This window comes from Alexandromys fortis, unplaced genomic scaffold, assembly GCF_014885135.2.
Source record: "Alexandromys fortis isolate MF-2015 unplaced genomic scaffold, M_Fortis_MF-2015_v1.1 scaffold_16, whole genome shotgun sequence".
In the NCBI taxonomy this organism is placed as follows: Eukaryota; Metazoa; Chordata; class Mammalia; order Rodentia; family Cricetidae; genus Alexandromys; species Alexandromys fortis.
In genome coordinates this window covers 15,904,399-15,918,968 of record NW_026067893.1, presented here as the reverse complement: position 1 = coordinate 15,918,968, position 14,570 = coordinate 15,904,399, and the positions used below count along the sequence as shown (strand labels likewise).

Below are 14,570 nucleotides of genomic sequence, written 5' to 3'. Positions count from 1 at the left end.
CAACTAAAAAAAAAATAAACAAGGGGCTGGAGAGATGGCTCAGAGGTTAAGAGCATTGCCTGCTCTACCAAAGGTCCTGAGTTCAATTCCCAGCAACCACATGGTGGCTCACGACCATCTGTAATGGGGTCTGGTGCCCTCTTCTGGCCTGCAGGCATAGACACAGACAGAATATTGCATACATAATAAATAAATAAATAAATATTTAAAAAAAAAAGACCTTGCTGAGGCAAACGTCTTTCTTCCCCTCCGTGTCAGACCATGCAGACAGAGGGGGACTAGGGATGCTCAATAGGAATTGTTTCTTCTTCAGGGCATAAATCTCAGCGGTGGTCAGAAGCAGCGATTCAGCCTGGCCAGAGCCACCTATCAGAACACAGACATCTATATTCTAGATGACCCCCTGTCGGCTGTGGATTCTCATGTGGGGAAACACATTTTCGATAAGGTCGTGGGCCCCAATGGCATCTTGAAAGGCAAGGTAAGAGGTTATCCAATGGTGAAGGCAGGAAGGGAGGGCTTGGGGTGTTGACATACACATCTCAGAACAGTATTGTCCTGAAGATTTTCTTACTATCGTCTTCCTGTCAGACTGGTCTCATTTAAAGTCTGTCCCTTGAAGATTCCCATTGTGAAGTCATGGCCTATCCTGAAATTGACTAAGAAGAGGCTGTCTCTGTTGCTCTAATTGAGTCTCTTAGGATAATGGGGGAGGATTTAAACCTGTAAGATACTTATCTTTGTCCCTCTGTTGATAAGAGCATTTTCCTTAGCAAAGGCAGGGAGATGCCAACTGTATTTGGCTGTTTCCTTCAAGACTTCTAGAATGCTCCTGGCAAGATGACAGAGTTGATGAGGCAACCTGCTGTCCTACCAAGACCCTTTGACTCTATCTTAGCTCAATGGGTCTGGTCTGTAGAAATTCACTCTTCCTCCTCTTCTTAGTCGCACCTTCTGTCCTTAAGACCTTCTTGGTTTTATTCACTCATGAACTGGCATCTATTCTATGCCAAGTTTGTTGAAAAAATAAACTTTCAAGGTTGTCGGCACAACCTACAGTGGAACCCTCAGAGGAATACTCATGTCTCCCCAAGGGACTTGGGAAAGGAACCAGGGGTTTGCTCTGAGTGGAGACAGAAGGGATGAATATCCCCCTGGATACCTCAGGAAGACTCTAGATGCTGTTGGACTGTAGGGTGGAGGGCAAATGCAGGGACTTAGGTTATCTCTCCAAAGCCCATTACAACCCCGTGTGCTAATTTAGCTTCACTGTTAGCCAATCAGTCTTTCTGTGAGTGGAGTTCCTGTGTCAGTAGCTGTCTTAGGGTTCCTGTCGATAGGAGAGACATCATGACCACAGCAACTCTTGTAAAGGAAAACATTCAATTGGGGTGGCTCACTTACAGTTCAGAGGCCCAGTCCCTTATAACCGTGGCAGGACATGACGGTATCCAGGCAGACATGGTGCTGGAGAAGTAGCTGAGAGTCCTATATCTTGCAAGCAGCAGGAGGTGGTCCCTGTATCACACTGGGAAGTTTGAGCATATATGAGACCTCAAAGTCCACCTCCACAGTGACACACTTCCTTCAATAAGGTCACACCTACTCCAGCAAAGCCACACCTCCTAATAGTGCCACTCTTTTTGGGGGCCATTTTCTTTCAAACCATAGTAATCAGAATAGAAATACAAGGTGCCAGGAAGGCCTGAATAAAAATAATGTTTCTTATCCCACAGTATCCCTAGCTTACTGGAAGATCTGGGCAGTTCTTTTTTATACAGTTGGTGAGCTGGTAAGTGACAACCTAAGCGAGAAGGGACTGTTAACCAGTTGTCTGTCTGTAAGAATGGGTATGGGTTCTAGGGATTCTCTTAGCTCAGTCTTGTTATTCAGGAACATGGAGGAGAGCGTGTGTCAGACAAACCCCGTTGACACTACAGGAAAATAACTGTGAGTCGATCCACGAGTCTGTCTCATTTCACACGCAGGATAAGGTTTTAAGATGAAGTCCTGGGAAGAGAACATAAGGTAGAAAGAGTCACGCAGTTGGGGCTGGACTCTGATGCAAAGCCCCCGTGTGAACGGACAAATCTGCTCTTCCCTTTGTAGAGCAATCCAGGGAGGCTGGTGGGCATGGAGTAATCAGAGCGGTTCCGTGTGACTTTTACAGACTCGCATCTTGGTGACTCACAGCATTCACTTCCTTCCCCAAGTGGATGAGATTATAGTTCTGGGGAACGGCACTGTCTTAGAGAAAGGATCCTACCGGGATCTGCTGAGCAAGAAAGGAGTGTTCGCCAAGAATCTGAAGACATTCATGAAGCATTCCGGGCCGGAAGGAGAGGCCACAGGTATGTGAGCAGGGTTGGAAGAGAATGGAACTTGGTGTCCTAGTGGGAGGGAAAACCAGTATCTATATCCTAAACTATTTAGTATCCAGTGAACTACATTTGGGGCCTAATTGCCCAGAGTTTCAAACTTCATTCTTCTGTGTTCTGTGTCTCTGTAAAGAAACACAGAAGTCGAAACTCTGCCTGGGCCAAGTGAGTGGTACTTCCTACTCCCCTACCTCTGATATGCAACCAACAGACACTTCAGAGTGGGTGTTGGGGTGAGTAATTCCCATGGAAAGAAAAGTGATGGTATCAGAGACCCAGTTGTAGGCATGCCAGGCTTCTGTTTACTCAAGTTCCAGTTTGTTTGAATTAGTTCTGAAGTCTAAAATTGGCTATCTTTATGACTGAGAATACTATTCCTTCTCTAGGTTAGTCTGAGTAATGAAAAAATTCTAGTATTATTTCTATTCATCGGAATTATACAGATCAAGCATAAATCCTCTTCCTGACCACCCACAGCTATATGTGTGCCCAGTAGATGGAATATATATATATATGAGATAAACAGGCGGTGGGAAAAAATACCCATGGCTGTTTATTGTGGCACATGAGAAAAGTTACAGACAGAAGCAACCAGTCTTCAGAGTCTGTGGCCCTGTAAGCCTTGCTCGATGAAGTTCTCTCCATCAGAGCATTACTCATCTGGTCGGTTGACACCTGAATCATTAATTGTCATCTGTTGTATTTTCTCAGTGGCCTCTGGTAAAGCCAGTGCTACCAGAAGCTCTCAACACCTGGTCTCTTTTTAATTCTTGTGATAGATAGATAGATAGATAGATAGATAGATAGATAGATAGATAGATAGATATGTATATATAATAGATAGAGGAATATATGTTTATACATATATATTCCTAAATACATAAATAGAGTCTGTTTGGTCTATGTACTATACCTGTATATACTTAGTATTAGACAACCAATCGGGGAGCTCTTCCCTGTTGAAGACCATTTCTCCTGCTCTCAGCATTCTCCGATTGCCTGTAGTTATTTGTCTAGAGTTGAGGCCCCATGGGCTTTCCCTCTTCCACGTCAGCATGTCCATTGGTTCTGTCATTGTTCAGGTCTTGTATAGGAAGCCATGTTCACGAGCACTCATGGGTGTGCCTGTTCCTCTGGATCTTAAAATCTTTACACTCCCTCTTCTGCAATGACCCTTGAGCCTTAGTTTCAGAAGTTGTGCTATAGCTGTATCAGTCGGGAACGGGACCACACAATCTTTTGTTCTCGACATTTTGATCGGTTGTGATTTTCATTAATGGTCTCCATCTGTTACAAAGAAAAGTGTCTTGGATAAGGGGTAAGAACTACACTTATCTGTGAGTATAAAGATGGATATTTAGAATGCAGGTAGGGATTATGCTGGTTTAGTAAAATTGTGGTTGTAGGTTCTCTGCAGAGATCTATGACCTCACTAGACCCAGGTTTCTAGTACCAGGCACAATTTCCCTCTTGTTGAATAGGCCTTAATGCCAATAAGAGAGCTGTTGGTTACTGCCAAAGGTGTATAAGCCACTCTGCACCCTTAGGGCTCTCATGTTGTGCTGGTCACTGTTGTATTTCATATTCATCGTAGCTGGGTAGGACTACTGGCTGCTTCCCTTCCTTGGAAGCCGCATGGTGCCTCCTGGTACATGAAAGCCAGTCTTCAGGTTCTCCTGGGATAGGGCTGTTATGGGCAGTGCGAAACCCACTTACTCTATCTAATTCCTATGAATGGTTTACAAGCTTTATCAGCTGAGGAGAGAGAAGTGGAAAAGAGACTTATTAAAGTACCGCAAGGTTTCCATTACCAAGAGTTTGCCATTTAAAAAAAAAAAAGATTTTTGATTTTGGTTGATTTCAGAGTCTTGGAAAGAGCTGTGTTTTTGGCAAACCCTCCCCACCTCCCCACCCCCCAGCATTCTCATTGCCAAAGAGGAGTAGTTTCTAGAGATCTTTGCATCAGCATTCCCACGGTACCCATGCTGCAATTCAGACCTTATTTCCTTTCATTTTCAAATGCTTTCATAAGTCCTTCAGTTAACAAAAGTTCATTGAATTACTTGAACTTTAAGATGGGTGTTTCTAATTCTTAATACTCTCTTTGGTTGATGCCGTGGATGGTGTATGCAGCTTATTTCTGTATCTCTAAAGCTGTTTCTTCTCGAAAGGAACTTAGGTAGCTCCGGAGGTTTCCTTCTCCTTTTGACCATTCTCTTCCAGTGGATTATGAACCCATCCCTTCTTTATCCTAGCATCCTCAGTGAGAATTTATGAGGTTGAATATTCTAACGTGTATACGTCTGAGCTCCCTCGATCAACACGATGCAGGAGGACTTTTCTCTCCTTAGTCACAGTGTTGCAAGTCCTGTGTTATTCCCTAACTTCAAACATGTCTCCTTAGTCAATGATGATAGTGAGGAAGACGATGATGACTCTGGGCTGATACCAACGGTGGAGGAAATCCCCGAGGAGGCAGCTTCCTTGACCATGAAAAGAGAAAATAGCCTTCGCCGAACACTGAGTCGCAGGTAGCCCATGTATTCAGTTGGCAACCCTTACAGCTTCTTTAGTCCTATTTGGTCTTTCTTCTTTCCGTGTGGCCCTTCTCTCCAAACAGAATGTATCTCAGGAACACTCTTGGCTCTTTGTTTCCTTGGGTGGGGGAAGGGCTAGGGCCATGGCAGTTCACTAGCCCTTGTCTCGGAAAGCACTTGGATGCCATTCCCGCAGAGTGGCTGTGACACCTGCTTGTGGGAAGGTCCTTGGGAAGTGTCCCCCTGCTAAGGGTGTTTTCCTTTCTCTACTTCAGCTCCAGGTCCAGTGGCAGGCACAGGAAGTCCCTCAAAAACTCCGTGAAGATTAAGAATGTGACTGCCTTGAAGGAGAAGGAAGAACTAGTGAGAGGCCAAAAACTAATCAAGAAGGAGTTTATGGAAACCGGGAAGGTAAACCCCACCCGCAGGGGAAATCGGGCTTGGAATCTGAAAAAGTTTGGAAGTTAGTTGAAACTTAAACACTTATCTACTAGAGCAACGTGTTTGCAAATCTTCAAATTCAGTGTTTAAATGCAAACAGAAACAGAGACTTTTCAGAAAATCATGCCTCAGGGCTGGAGAGATGACTCAGCAGTTAAGGCTGCTCTTCCAAAGGTCCTGAGTTCAGTTCCCAGCACTCACACGGCAGCTCACAGTCAGATGCCCTGATGCTCTCTCCTCGTTCACCTGCATACATCCAGATAAAGCACCTGTATACATAAAGCGTAAATCTTTTAAAAAGAAAAAGAAGAATGAAGGATGAATGTTTGATTCTACTCTTATGTGTGGAGAACAACAGAATTAATCTGAAGGACAGTTGTCGGTGCTAGGAAACACTCATACATCAGACCCAGAGCACTCGACTCAAATCAGCGAAACATAAAACCACAAATTCCAAGGTCTTAGTAAATTCTGACCTCTCCCCTCTGTTTTAGGTATTTTGTTCATCATATTTAAATGCTTATTCATAACCTGGTGGCATTCACCTCGTGTCATACTTAGCATTGATAAATTATCCTGGCCACATGTGGGAATGGTGATCACAGACTATTAAACGCTGCTTCCCACTTTTCCAGGGGACATCACTTCTCGAGTTAGTGAGCCAAAACCCCGTAACTAACAGCAGCTTGTGGGGAAAAGTTTGCTTTTTTTTAGTCTTATACTTCCACTTCCAATGTAAGATCTTGCTCATCACTGAGGTAAGTCAAGGCAGGAACTCAAGCAGGGCAGGAATCTGGAGGTAGGAGCTCAAGCAGAAGCCATGGAGGAAGGTTGCTGCCTGGCTTGTGCTTCATGTCTTGCCTTATATATAGCATTGTCATGTCTTATATATAGCACTCAGTCCTACAGCCCAGCAGTGGCACCGCCCACAGTGACCTGAGCCACCCACATTAGTTGTCAACCCAAAAACACACCACAGGCCAGTCTGGTGGAGGCATTTTCTCAACTGAGGATCCCTTGACAAGAATGATTCTAGCTTATGTCAAGTTGTGTAGCCAGTACAGTCCTCCTTGTGGCTAGTTTTCTATAACGTCTTACCCAAAGCCCTTAGGGTATTGTTGATGGTGTCTTTGCAGGTAAAGTTCTCCATCTACATGAAATACCTACAATCAGTAGGATGGTGCTCGATAACCTTTATCATCTTGGGCTTTGCATTGTACTCTGTTTCTACTATTGGATCTAACCTCTGGCTGAGTGCTTGGACCAGCGACTCTCAACACTTGAATGGCTCTGACTATCCAACTTCTCAGAGGGACATGAGAATTGGAGTCTTTGCAGCTCTGGGAATGGCACAAGGTATGTCTGATGGCTAGAGGAGACATCTTCATGGACCTTGGAAATCTCCTCCAACTCAGGAAATCCTTTGCTGCTGTATCCAAGGCACAGATCCCCAGGAGTCTGTGGCATGGGGCTGACCATATCGGTTCTGTTTCCAGGCATCTTTGTGCTTGCTGCAACTCTCTGGAGTGTGTTTGCTTGCAACTATTCGTCAAAAACTTTGCACAAGCAGCTGCTCATCAACATCCTTCGCGCACCCATGAGCTTTTTTGACACAACTCCCACAGGCCGGATTGTGAACAGATTTGCTGGTGTAAGTATCTCAACACATTGGGGTGCTTAGATGCTGAGGGTCTTTCTGATTTTGATAAAAGAGAGTCCTCTTCCAACTCTGCAGTTTGAGTTCTTGGTCTACTTAGCATGCAAAGATTTCTGGGATACTTCTTGTGAGGTCTCAGGAATCCTAGGGGTGAATATCTCTGGCCTTTCAGTAGCTCACCCTCTAGTGAAGGAGAAAAATCAAAGAAAAGAAGGATGGTGATATGATTAAAAAACACCATTAGCATGTGCAGAGGTGTCCTGGGGGGGACAAAGGAATGGCAGAGAAAGAATACTAGTTCAGCCTGGATAGCAAGGATGGGAAATGTCAGAAAAGGCGAGACTTGAGTTAAATCACTGCAGTAAGAGAAATAGTGAGGGCTGTCATGGGGAGGGGAGTGGGCAGTAGAAGCGGGGAGAGGAGGGTCATTCTGCAGAAAAGCGTAAGTGAAAACGCACTCACTGTTCATAAAGTTAATAAAAAGAACCATAAGAAAAATCTTTCCTTAGCCTCCATTCCTAAAACTTCTACATTTGATGCTTCGTGAACCTCTGAGGTGGGTCTGAGTTCTGGGTTGAGATATCTGTATTTGCATTCTCAGACACTGTTTCCATCTGCATAGGTTCTGGGACCACACACATCAGCCATTTCTTCCCCACCGTCAGTTAAGTCCTTTCAACAAGCCTAGTACCACGAGATGTGAAGATGGCTCCCTTCATGGGTAGACCTAATTCACTGGTTCATTTAAACACAACTGAAAGGGAAGTTTTAGGACAGGATCCAGGCAATTCTGAATGATTCTAAAGCCCCTTCAGCACAGCTTTGGTTATGGTCTTAAGGAAGGGAAGAAACATTCTATAAGATATACAAATAGCTTTGGGTCATTGGTTATTTGATCTTGCATTGGCTACATGAAGGGTGCGTCATAGCCTTCAGTGAGGACCTGGGGACCGAGCAATTGCTTTGAATGTAGACAGGTGGCCGTTCCCAGTTCTCTTCTTCCTGCAGGGTAGAAATAGTGAACACGTCATTGGAGACTTCTTAAATAGGCTATCTGCTGGTCAGCTGGAGACTTCTTAAATAGGCTATCTGCTGGTCAGCTGGAGACTGCTTAAATAGGCTATCTGCTGGTCAGTGGAAAGTAAAAGGCACACACTTTGGATGAAGATATTTCTCAGAAGAATTTTATAAACATTTTAGTCTTTCTAATGTCATAATATGTATGGTTCGTCTTCTGGGAAAGGACACGGAGGGCTTCCTGTGAGTTAGTTGGGCTACAGTCAGATTTGCTGCCTACTTCTACTTCAAAGATAAAACTCATAATCATATAGTAAGTTTTGTTGGAGAGGTATTATCTCAGGCCTATGAGGAAATTTGATGTGAGGTCTTCTAGAAACAGTGACTAAGTCCTTAAGAGAAGAGAGAAAGGAAGACAAAAGAGGTAGAGAGTCTGTCCTAAGTAGGGATCAAAAATGATCTTCGTCGGATGGACAGCTAATGAGGGTTTCGCCAGCCCTGGGTGTGGCTAACATCTGCATGCTGATGTAGAACTTGGGAGCTGAACTAGATTCAGAAGTCATGCCCAATTCAGAACTCTCCTGGGAGGCTAGCGTCCCTGGCAAATATGGGAAATTCCAGAAATAATTTGGACTTGCCTTAGTACGCACATATAACTAATATAGAGAATTAATATAATTCTCCAGGAAAGCTGGGCAAAGACAACCCAAGATATAAGCAAGGCTCTCTGAGTGTGTTCCAAATCATCCACCCCTCTGTTAGTTTTCCCAAGTTAATTTCACATGACATAAGACCGTGTGGTGGTTAAACCCGTCTTTTACCTTGGGTTCCTGGGTTGGGACACTGAGAAGCCCGGAGATGCATTCAGCCCCCTTCGCCTCTCCCCTTGAAACCCTATGTTTGGCAGAGGAAACAACTTCCCAGTACATGAGGGGTCCTTAAGTAAAGGTGGAGACAAAGCTTGTGGACAGAGTTTAAATAAATGTCTTCAAGGCCTGTTATGTGCTGGACGCTCTTCTGGGCACTAGGATCACAAGCTGTAACGAGTTGGTTTGGCTAGGGGGTTTCTCTGAGAGGCTCTGGTAGTTTACGGAGTGTGGTTTAATGAAGAGGATGAAGAGTGGAAATCCAGCACAAAAACTGAAAAAGCTGAAGATTATTGCCATATATATTTGGAAGAATTCGAAAAAATAAGGGATTCACAGAAGTGTGGATAGTTCTTGGAGAGACCAGTAGAATCTATTACACAGACTTGAGGAGATCAAACTACAAAAAAGCCGTGCATTCCAGGCGGGGGCCAGGAAGCAGAGCAATGTCTTAGAAATCCTTGGCTCACCATCTCTCCTCCTTGCCCCTCCAGGATATCTCCACTGTGGACGACTTGCTCCCCCAGACTCTGCGGAGCTGGGTGATGTGCTTATTTGGCATAATTAGCACTCTCGTTATGATCTGCATGGCCACTCCCATCTTCGCCGTCGTCATCATTCCCCTTGGCATCATTTATGTGTCTGTTCAGGTAAGCTTGGGTGCAGCTAGGTCTCCCTTCCGCTCTGGTTTTGAAGTTGTTGAGGCTCTTTTGTATTTGCTGCTGGTCACTCTTCCCAGCATCCTGGAAACCCCGGGGGCTACCTAAAGCTCGATTGTCGGCGTCAGTGAATGTGGACCACAGCATATGTCACCCTACACTGCTCTCCAGAAAGCTTAAGTGGGAGACATGTGTTTTGGATTCAAGACTGTTTGAGGGGTAGGAATATAGTTTGGTGGCAGGACTCTTGGCTAGCACTGAGAGGGGATGGGATGGGGTGGAGGGGGAAAGAAAGGAGGAAGAGAGAGAAGAGAGATGGCATGTTCACAGTTCCATAAGGGCCCCTGTCTTAGGGTTCTGTTGCTGTGATATTCACCATGACCAAAACAGCTTGGGGAGGAGAGAGTTTGTTTGTGCCTCTCAGGTCACGTCCGTCACACTGGGGGATGTCAGACCAGGAAGTCAAGCAGGGCAGAAACCTGGAGGGGGAAACTGAAGCCTTCCATAGAGGAATGCTGTTGATGGGTTTGTTCTTCGTGGCTTGCTCTGCCTGCTTCCCTTCACCACCCAGGGCCACCTGCCCAGGTACCAGCCACAGTAGGTGGGGCCCTTCTACATCAATCATAAATCAAGAAAATGCCCCACTGACTTACCTACAGGCTAATCTTATGGAGATACTGTCTCAATTAAGATTCCCTCTTCCCAGACATTTCCAGGTTTGTATCAAGTTGACAAAAACAGCCAGCACCCCACCACACACACACGGATTGTGTGGGCTGTTGCTTCCCTTGTCTTTGAAAGGGCATAACTACTTGGGGATGTCCTTATGCGGGGGCTAGATCTCATTTCACTTCAGGATGTTTCTAGTTTCATTGGCATGTCTGTGGGTGTTGCAAGTTCCAGTGCAACAATCTTCCCAGAAGACTGGACTAAGTAGAATAATTTCCTGCCCCAAATAAATTTTTTTTTCTTTTTTTTCTCTTTTTTTCCCAAATAACCTATTCACCTTGCCTCTCACCTATGGACATTTGCCTGAACTCTCTCACGACCAGTCCAGGTCTTCCACCTCGACGCTCTGCATACCCTCAGGATTACCCTTACCACACACCATGGAGACACAGTTTTGGCCAATCTCCATTTTAATCCCAACTTCAGCATTCCCTACTATTTTAAAGAGATTTGTTTATTTTATTTTATGTGGGTGCATGTTTTGCCTGTGTTGTATGCACGCGTACCAGCTGCGTGTCTGGTGCCCACAGAACTGGAGTTACAGACGTTGTGAACCACTATGTGGGTGCTGGGAACTGAACCCAGGACCTCTGCAAAAACAACAAGTTTTTTTAACTACGGAACCATCTTCCCCTACTTTATATACTCCTTGTGTCCCAGCATCTTTTACAAAATCGTCTTGGTAACCATTTCCCTAGCCAGTCCAGAAATTTCTGTCTGGATAGCCTGTGAAGGGCTAAGGAAAGAGATGGGTCTGACTGCCCAGCTCCTCCCGAGGGTGCAGTGGAGTCACCTCAGTTCAGCTCCCTCTGCTCCCCGCCATGCTAGTCTTCCTGTCTGGATGTGAAGCCACAGTCATCGAGTGACAAATGTCGGGCCAAGGCCAGAAAGAAAGAAGTAAACGCATGCTTGATGGCTGTGTGTCTAGCCGACTCTTGGTGTTTCTGTTCAGATGTTTTATGTGGCTACTGCCCGCCAGCTGAGACGACTGGACTCTGTCACCAGGTCCCCAATCTATTCTCACTTCAGCGAGACTGTTTCGGGTCTGCCTGTCATCCGTGCTTTCCAGCACCAGCAGCGTTTCCTAACCAGCAGCGAGAAACTGGTCGACACCAACCAGAAATGCGTCTTCTCCTGGATCACCTCCAACAGGTGAGGCCTCCTCCCTTAAGGGTTTCCTCCAAGGTATGTTTCAGGGTTTTGCATGTTTGACTTTTGGCACCGGAGGGCAGCATAGCCAGTGGTATAAAGTTCATTCTGACCACATGCACACACGCCTCTCATGTTGTCTAAGGAGAAAGGAGAAAGCACAAACTTTGGAGTTGGAGACAGGTCCTCCATCCCAGGTCTCCACCGACCAAGTTAGGCAAATTGCCTTGGCCTCTCTAAGGAAAATAGTAATTTTTTTTTCCCTCAATGGTTAGAATACAACATGTCTTACAGTTACGGTGAAAGTCACGTGACATTTGTGAGTATCTGGAAACTCAAGTAGTGTGCACGTGCCGGGTGAATTGAACAATATCTGTTTGGTTTCCCGAGAGTCGAGTTGAGATTCTTCATAGGCATGGCACTCTTTTTAGGGCGACAGAAGAAGCAGAGGCGCCAGGAGAGTTAGGGATTTGTAGGTGAAAACATTGGTGACGAGAAATGAAAAGGGAGGGTGGTAGGAGAGGAAGGGAGGGGAGGAGTGGGGGAGATGTATAACTCAATTAAAAACAAAGTATTTAAAAAAAAGCAAGAAAATAAATAAGTAAAAACATAAAAAAGGGGGAAAAGAAAAGAAAAAGAAAGAAAAGAAAAGAAAAGAAAAGAAAAGAAAAGAAAAGAAAAGGTCACCTGAGCAGACTAGGAATCAATAGACCATGGCAAGCAGTTAGGTAGGCCGCTGAAAGAGGTTTGGGGAGGTAAAATTCCTAGGTGGCTTTCAGGATACCTTGTGATGTTAAAGGCAGGCTAGTGAGGATCAGTTAGTTGGCACACTGCAAGCTCAGAGGTTTGATTTCTTAGAGACTGTCCAAGAAGGACTTCTGAGTAAACCCAATGATCCTTATTGTAGTACCTGCTAGAATTATTGATACAAATTTAGCTAAGTATATTTGATTTGAGAAGGCTAACTTTCATGAATGATGTTAAGCTATGCATCCCTCAGTTCCCTAGGAAGTTCAGTTTATCTCCCCGTGACCAATTCACACCTAACTTGTTTCCACTCCCAGTTTTTCTACACTTGAAACAAGGTACTCAGACTCTAGCTCTCTGGGCATCCACTAGGCCTTTGCTTCCTTATGCTAATCAAAGGCAATCACCATTCATTTAAAAACGCAGCTGCTTGTCAGGCTGCTGGCTCCTGGCTTTAATCCCAGCAGAGGCAGGCAGATCTCTGTGAGTTAGAGGCCAACCTGGTCTCCACTGCAAACTCCGAGCCAGCCAAAGGCTGCATAGTGACACCCTGTCTGTCTCAAAGAAAAGAAAAAGAAACGCAGATGCTTAGCTCATATGTGGTCCTTGAATCAGAATCTCCTCCATAATGTCTAAGGATATTTTAGATGAATATGTATGTTTTATTTTCAGCGCTTACCCTATTTAATTTTTATAACTTGGTACTTTGGGGAATATTGCATTGTAGGATTCCTTTTAGTTTAGAAAACTCTTTTAGACCCTTTAAAATGCTACTTATTTCCCTCAAAAGTCAACTTATTGGGTTATTAAGAATTTAAGTATTTCTAAATCAAATTGAGGTAGCTCCTAAGAGCACAGTATACCGGTCAAGCCCTCTAAGAATGATTTTTTTTATTTTAAATTTTTTATTCATTTTACATACCAAACACAGTTTCCCCTCCTTCCCCCCTTCTTGCCTCCCCACCTCCACTCCTGAGAGAGGATAAGGCCTCCCATGGGGAGCCAACAAAGCCTGGCCCATCAAGTTAAGGCAGGACCAAGCCCCTCCCCACTGCATCAAGGCTGAGCAAGGTATCCCACCATAAGGAATGGGCTCCAAAAAGCCAGTTCATGTGCCAGAGATAAATCCTGGTCCCACTGCCAGAGGTCCCACAAACAGACCAAGCCACATAAATGTCATCCACATTCAGAGGGCCTAGTTCGGTCCCGTACAGGGTCCTCAGCTGTCAGTCTAGAGTCCATGGGCTCCCACTAGCCGGGGTCAACGATCTCTGTGGGTTTCCGCATCATGATCTTGGACCACCCCTCCATCTCCCACCCCCACCCCTCATGCTCATATAATCCCTCCTCCGGCTCTTCCACTGCTCTCCAGGATCTCGACCCCAGTGCTTGGCTGTGGATCCCTCCGCATCTGCTTCCACCAGTTACTGAATGGAGGTTCTGTAGTGATAATTAGGGTAACCACCCATCTGATTACAGGAGAAGGCCAGCTCAGGCGCCCTCTCCACTATTGCTAGGAGTCTTAGCTGGAGTCATCCTTGTGGATTGATGCACATTCCCCTATGTCCAGGTTTCTCCCTAGCCCTATAGTGACCCCTTCTATCAAGATATCGCTCTCATTGCTCTCCCTCTCTGTTCCTCCCCTAACTGACCATCCCTGTCCCCAGTGTTTTATGGGCTCCCCAGTTCCTGGCTCAGATGAGTGAGTAGAGACTAATGATACCTCTCTTACTGGTTCCGTTGCTCTACAGGTGGCTTGCAATTCGTCTGGAGCTGGTGGGAAACTTGGTTGTCTTCTTTGCAGCCTTGTTCCTGGTTATCTATAAAGATACCTTAACCGGGGACGCTGTGGGCTTTGTTCTGTCCAATGCCCTCAATGTAAGTCTGAAGTCTTGGCTAAGTCAATCTTCCCTGTTGTTGTTGTTTTGTTTGTTTGTTTTGTTTTGTTTTGATATGGGATTTTTCTGTGTAGCCCTGGCTATGTTAGAATTCACTCTGTAGACCAGGTTGGGCTCAAACTCAGAAATCCCTCTGCCTCTGCCTCCTGAGTGCTGGGTCTAAAAGTATGAGCCACCACCACCCAGCAAGTCAGTTAATCTTAAACTAAGTCTGAGAGCCCATGTCTTTTATTATTTCTCATCCAAAAGGACTAGGAAGACTGGGCTCAAACCCTGACTCCACATCTTTACCCATAGGTACATTCCTTACCTCATTTAAGTGAGCACCAGAACTGTCTGGCAAAGTGGGCATAACTCTTACTGTCCTTATGACTTAAAAAAGGCAATTTTTATATGTTTCTACTTAATGGTTTCTTATCTTTTTGCCTTCTTCATTGGTTCTAATCAATAAAGATTATATATTTCTTATCCAGAATATAGTTGTAATCAGAA

The 14,570-nt window shown here is 45.0% G+C and overlaps 1 protein-coding gene across 1 annotated transcript in view; it reads left to right on the top strand.

The window, feature by feature from the left end:
• The window catches only part of Abcc2 (ATP binding cassette subfamily C member 2), a 60,518-nt gene that overhangs the window by 33,517 nt on the left and 12,431 nt on the right, over window positions 1-14,570 (top strand). Inside the window, exons 18-26 of the mRNA XM_050144465.1 lie at window positions 314-481; window positions 2,171-2,351; window positions 4,783-4,909; window positions 5,191-5,326; window positions 6,493-6,712; window positions 6,853-7,007; window positions 9,391-9,546; window positions 11,237-11,436; window positions 13,932-14,058. Of these exons, the coding sequence (XP_050000422.1) occupies window positions 314-481; window positions 2,171-2,351; window positions 4,783-4,909; window positions 5,191-5,326; window positions 6,493-6,712; window positions 6,853-7,007; window positions 9,391-9,546; window positions 11,237-11,436; window positions 13,932-14,058 (1,470 nt within the window). The remainder of the gene's footprint in view (window positions 1-313; window positions 482-2,170; window positions 2,352-4,782; window positions 4,910-5,190; window positions 5,327-6,492; window positions 6,713-6,852; window positions 7,008-9,390; window positions 9,547-11,236; window positions 11,437-13,931; window positions 14,059-14,570) is intronic.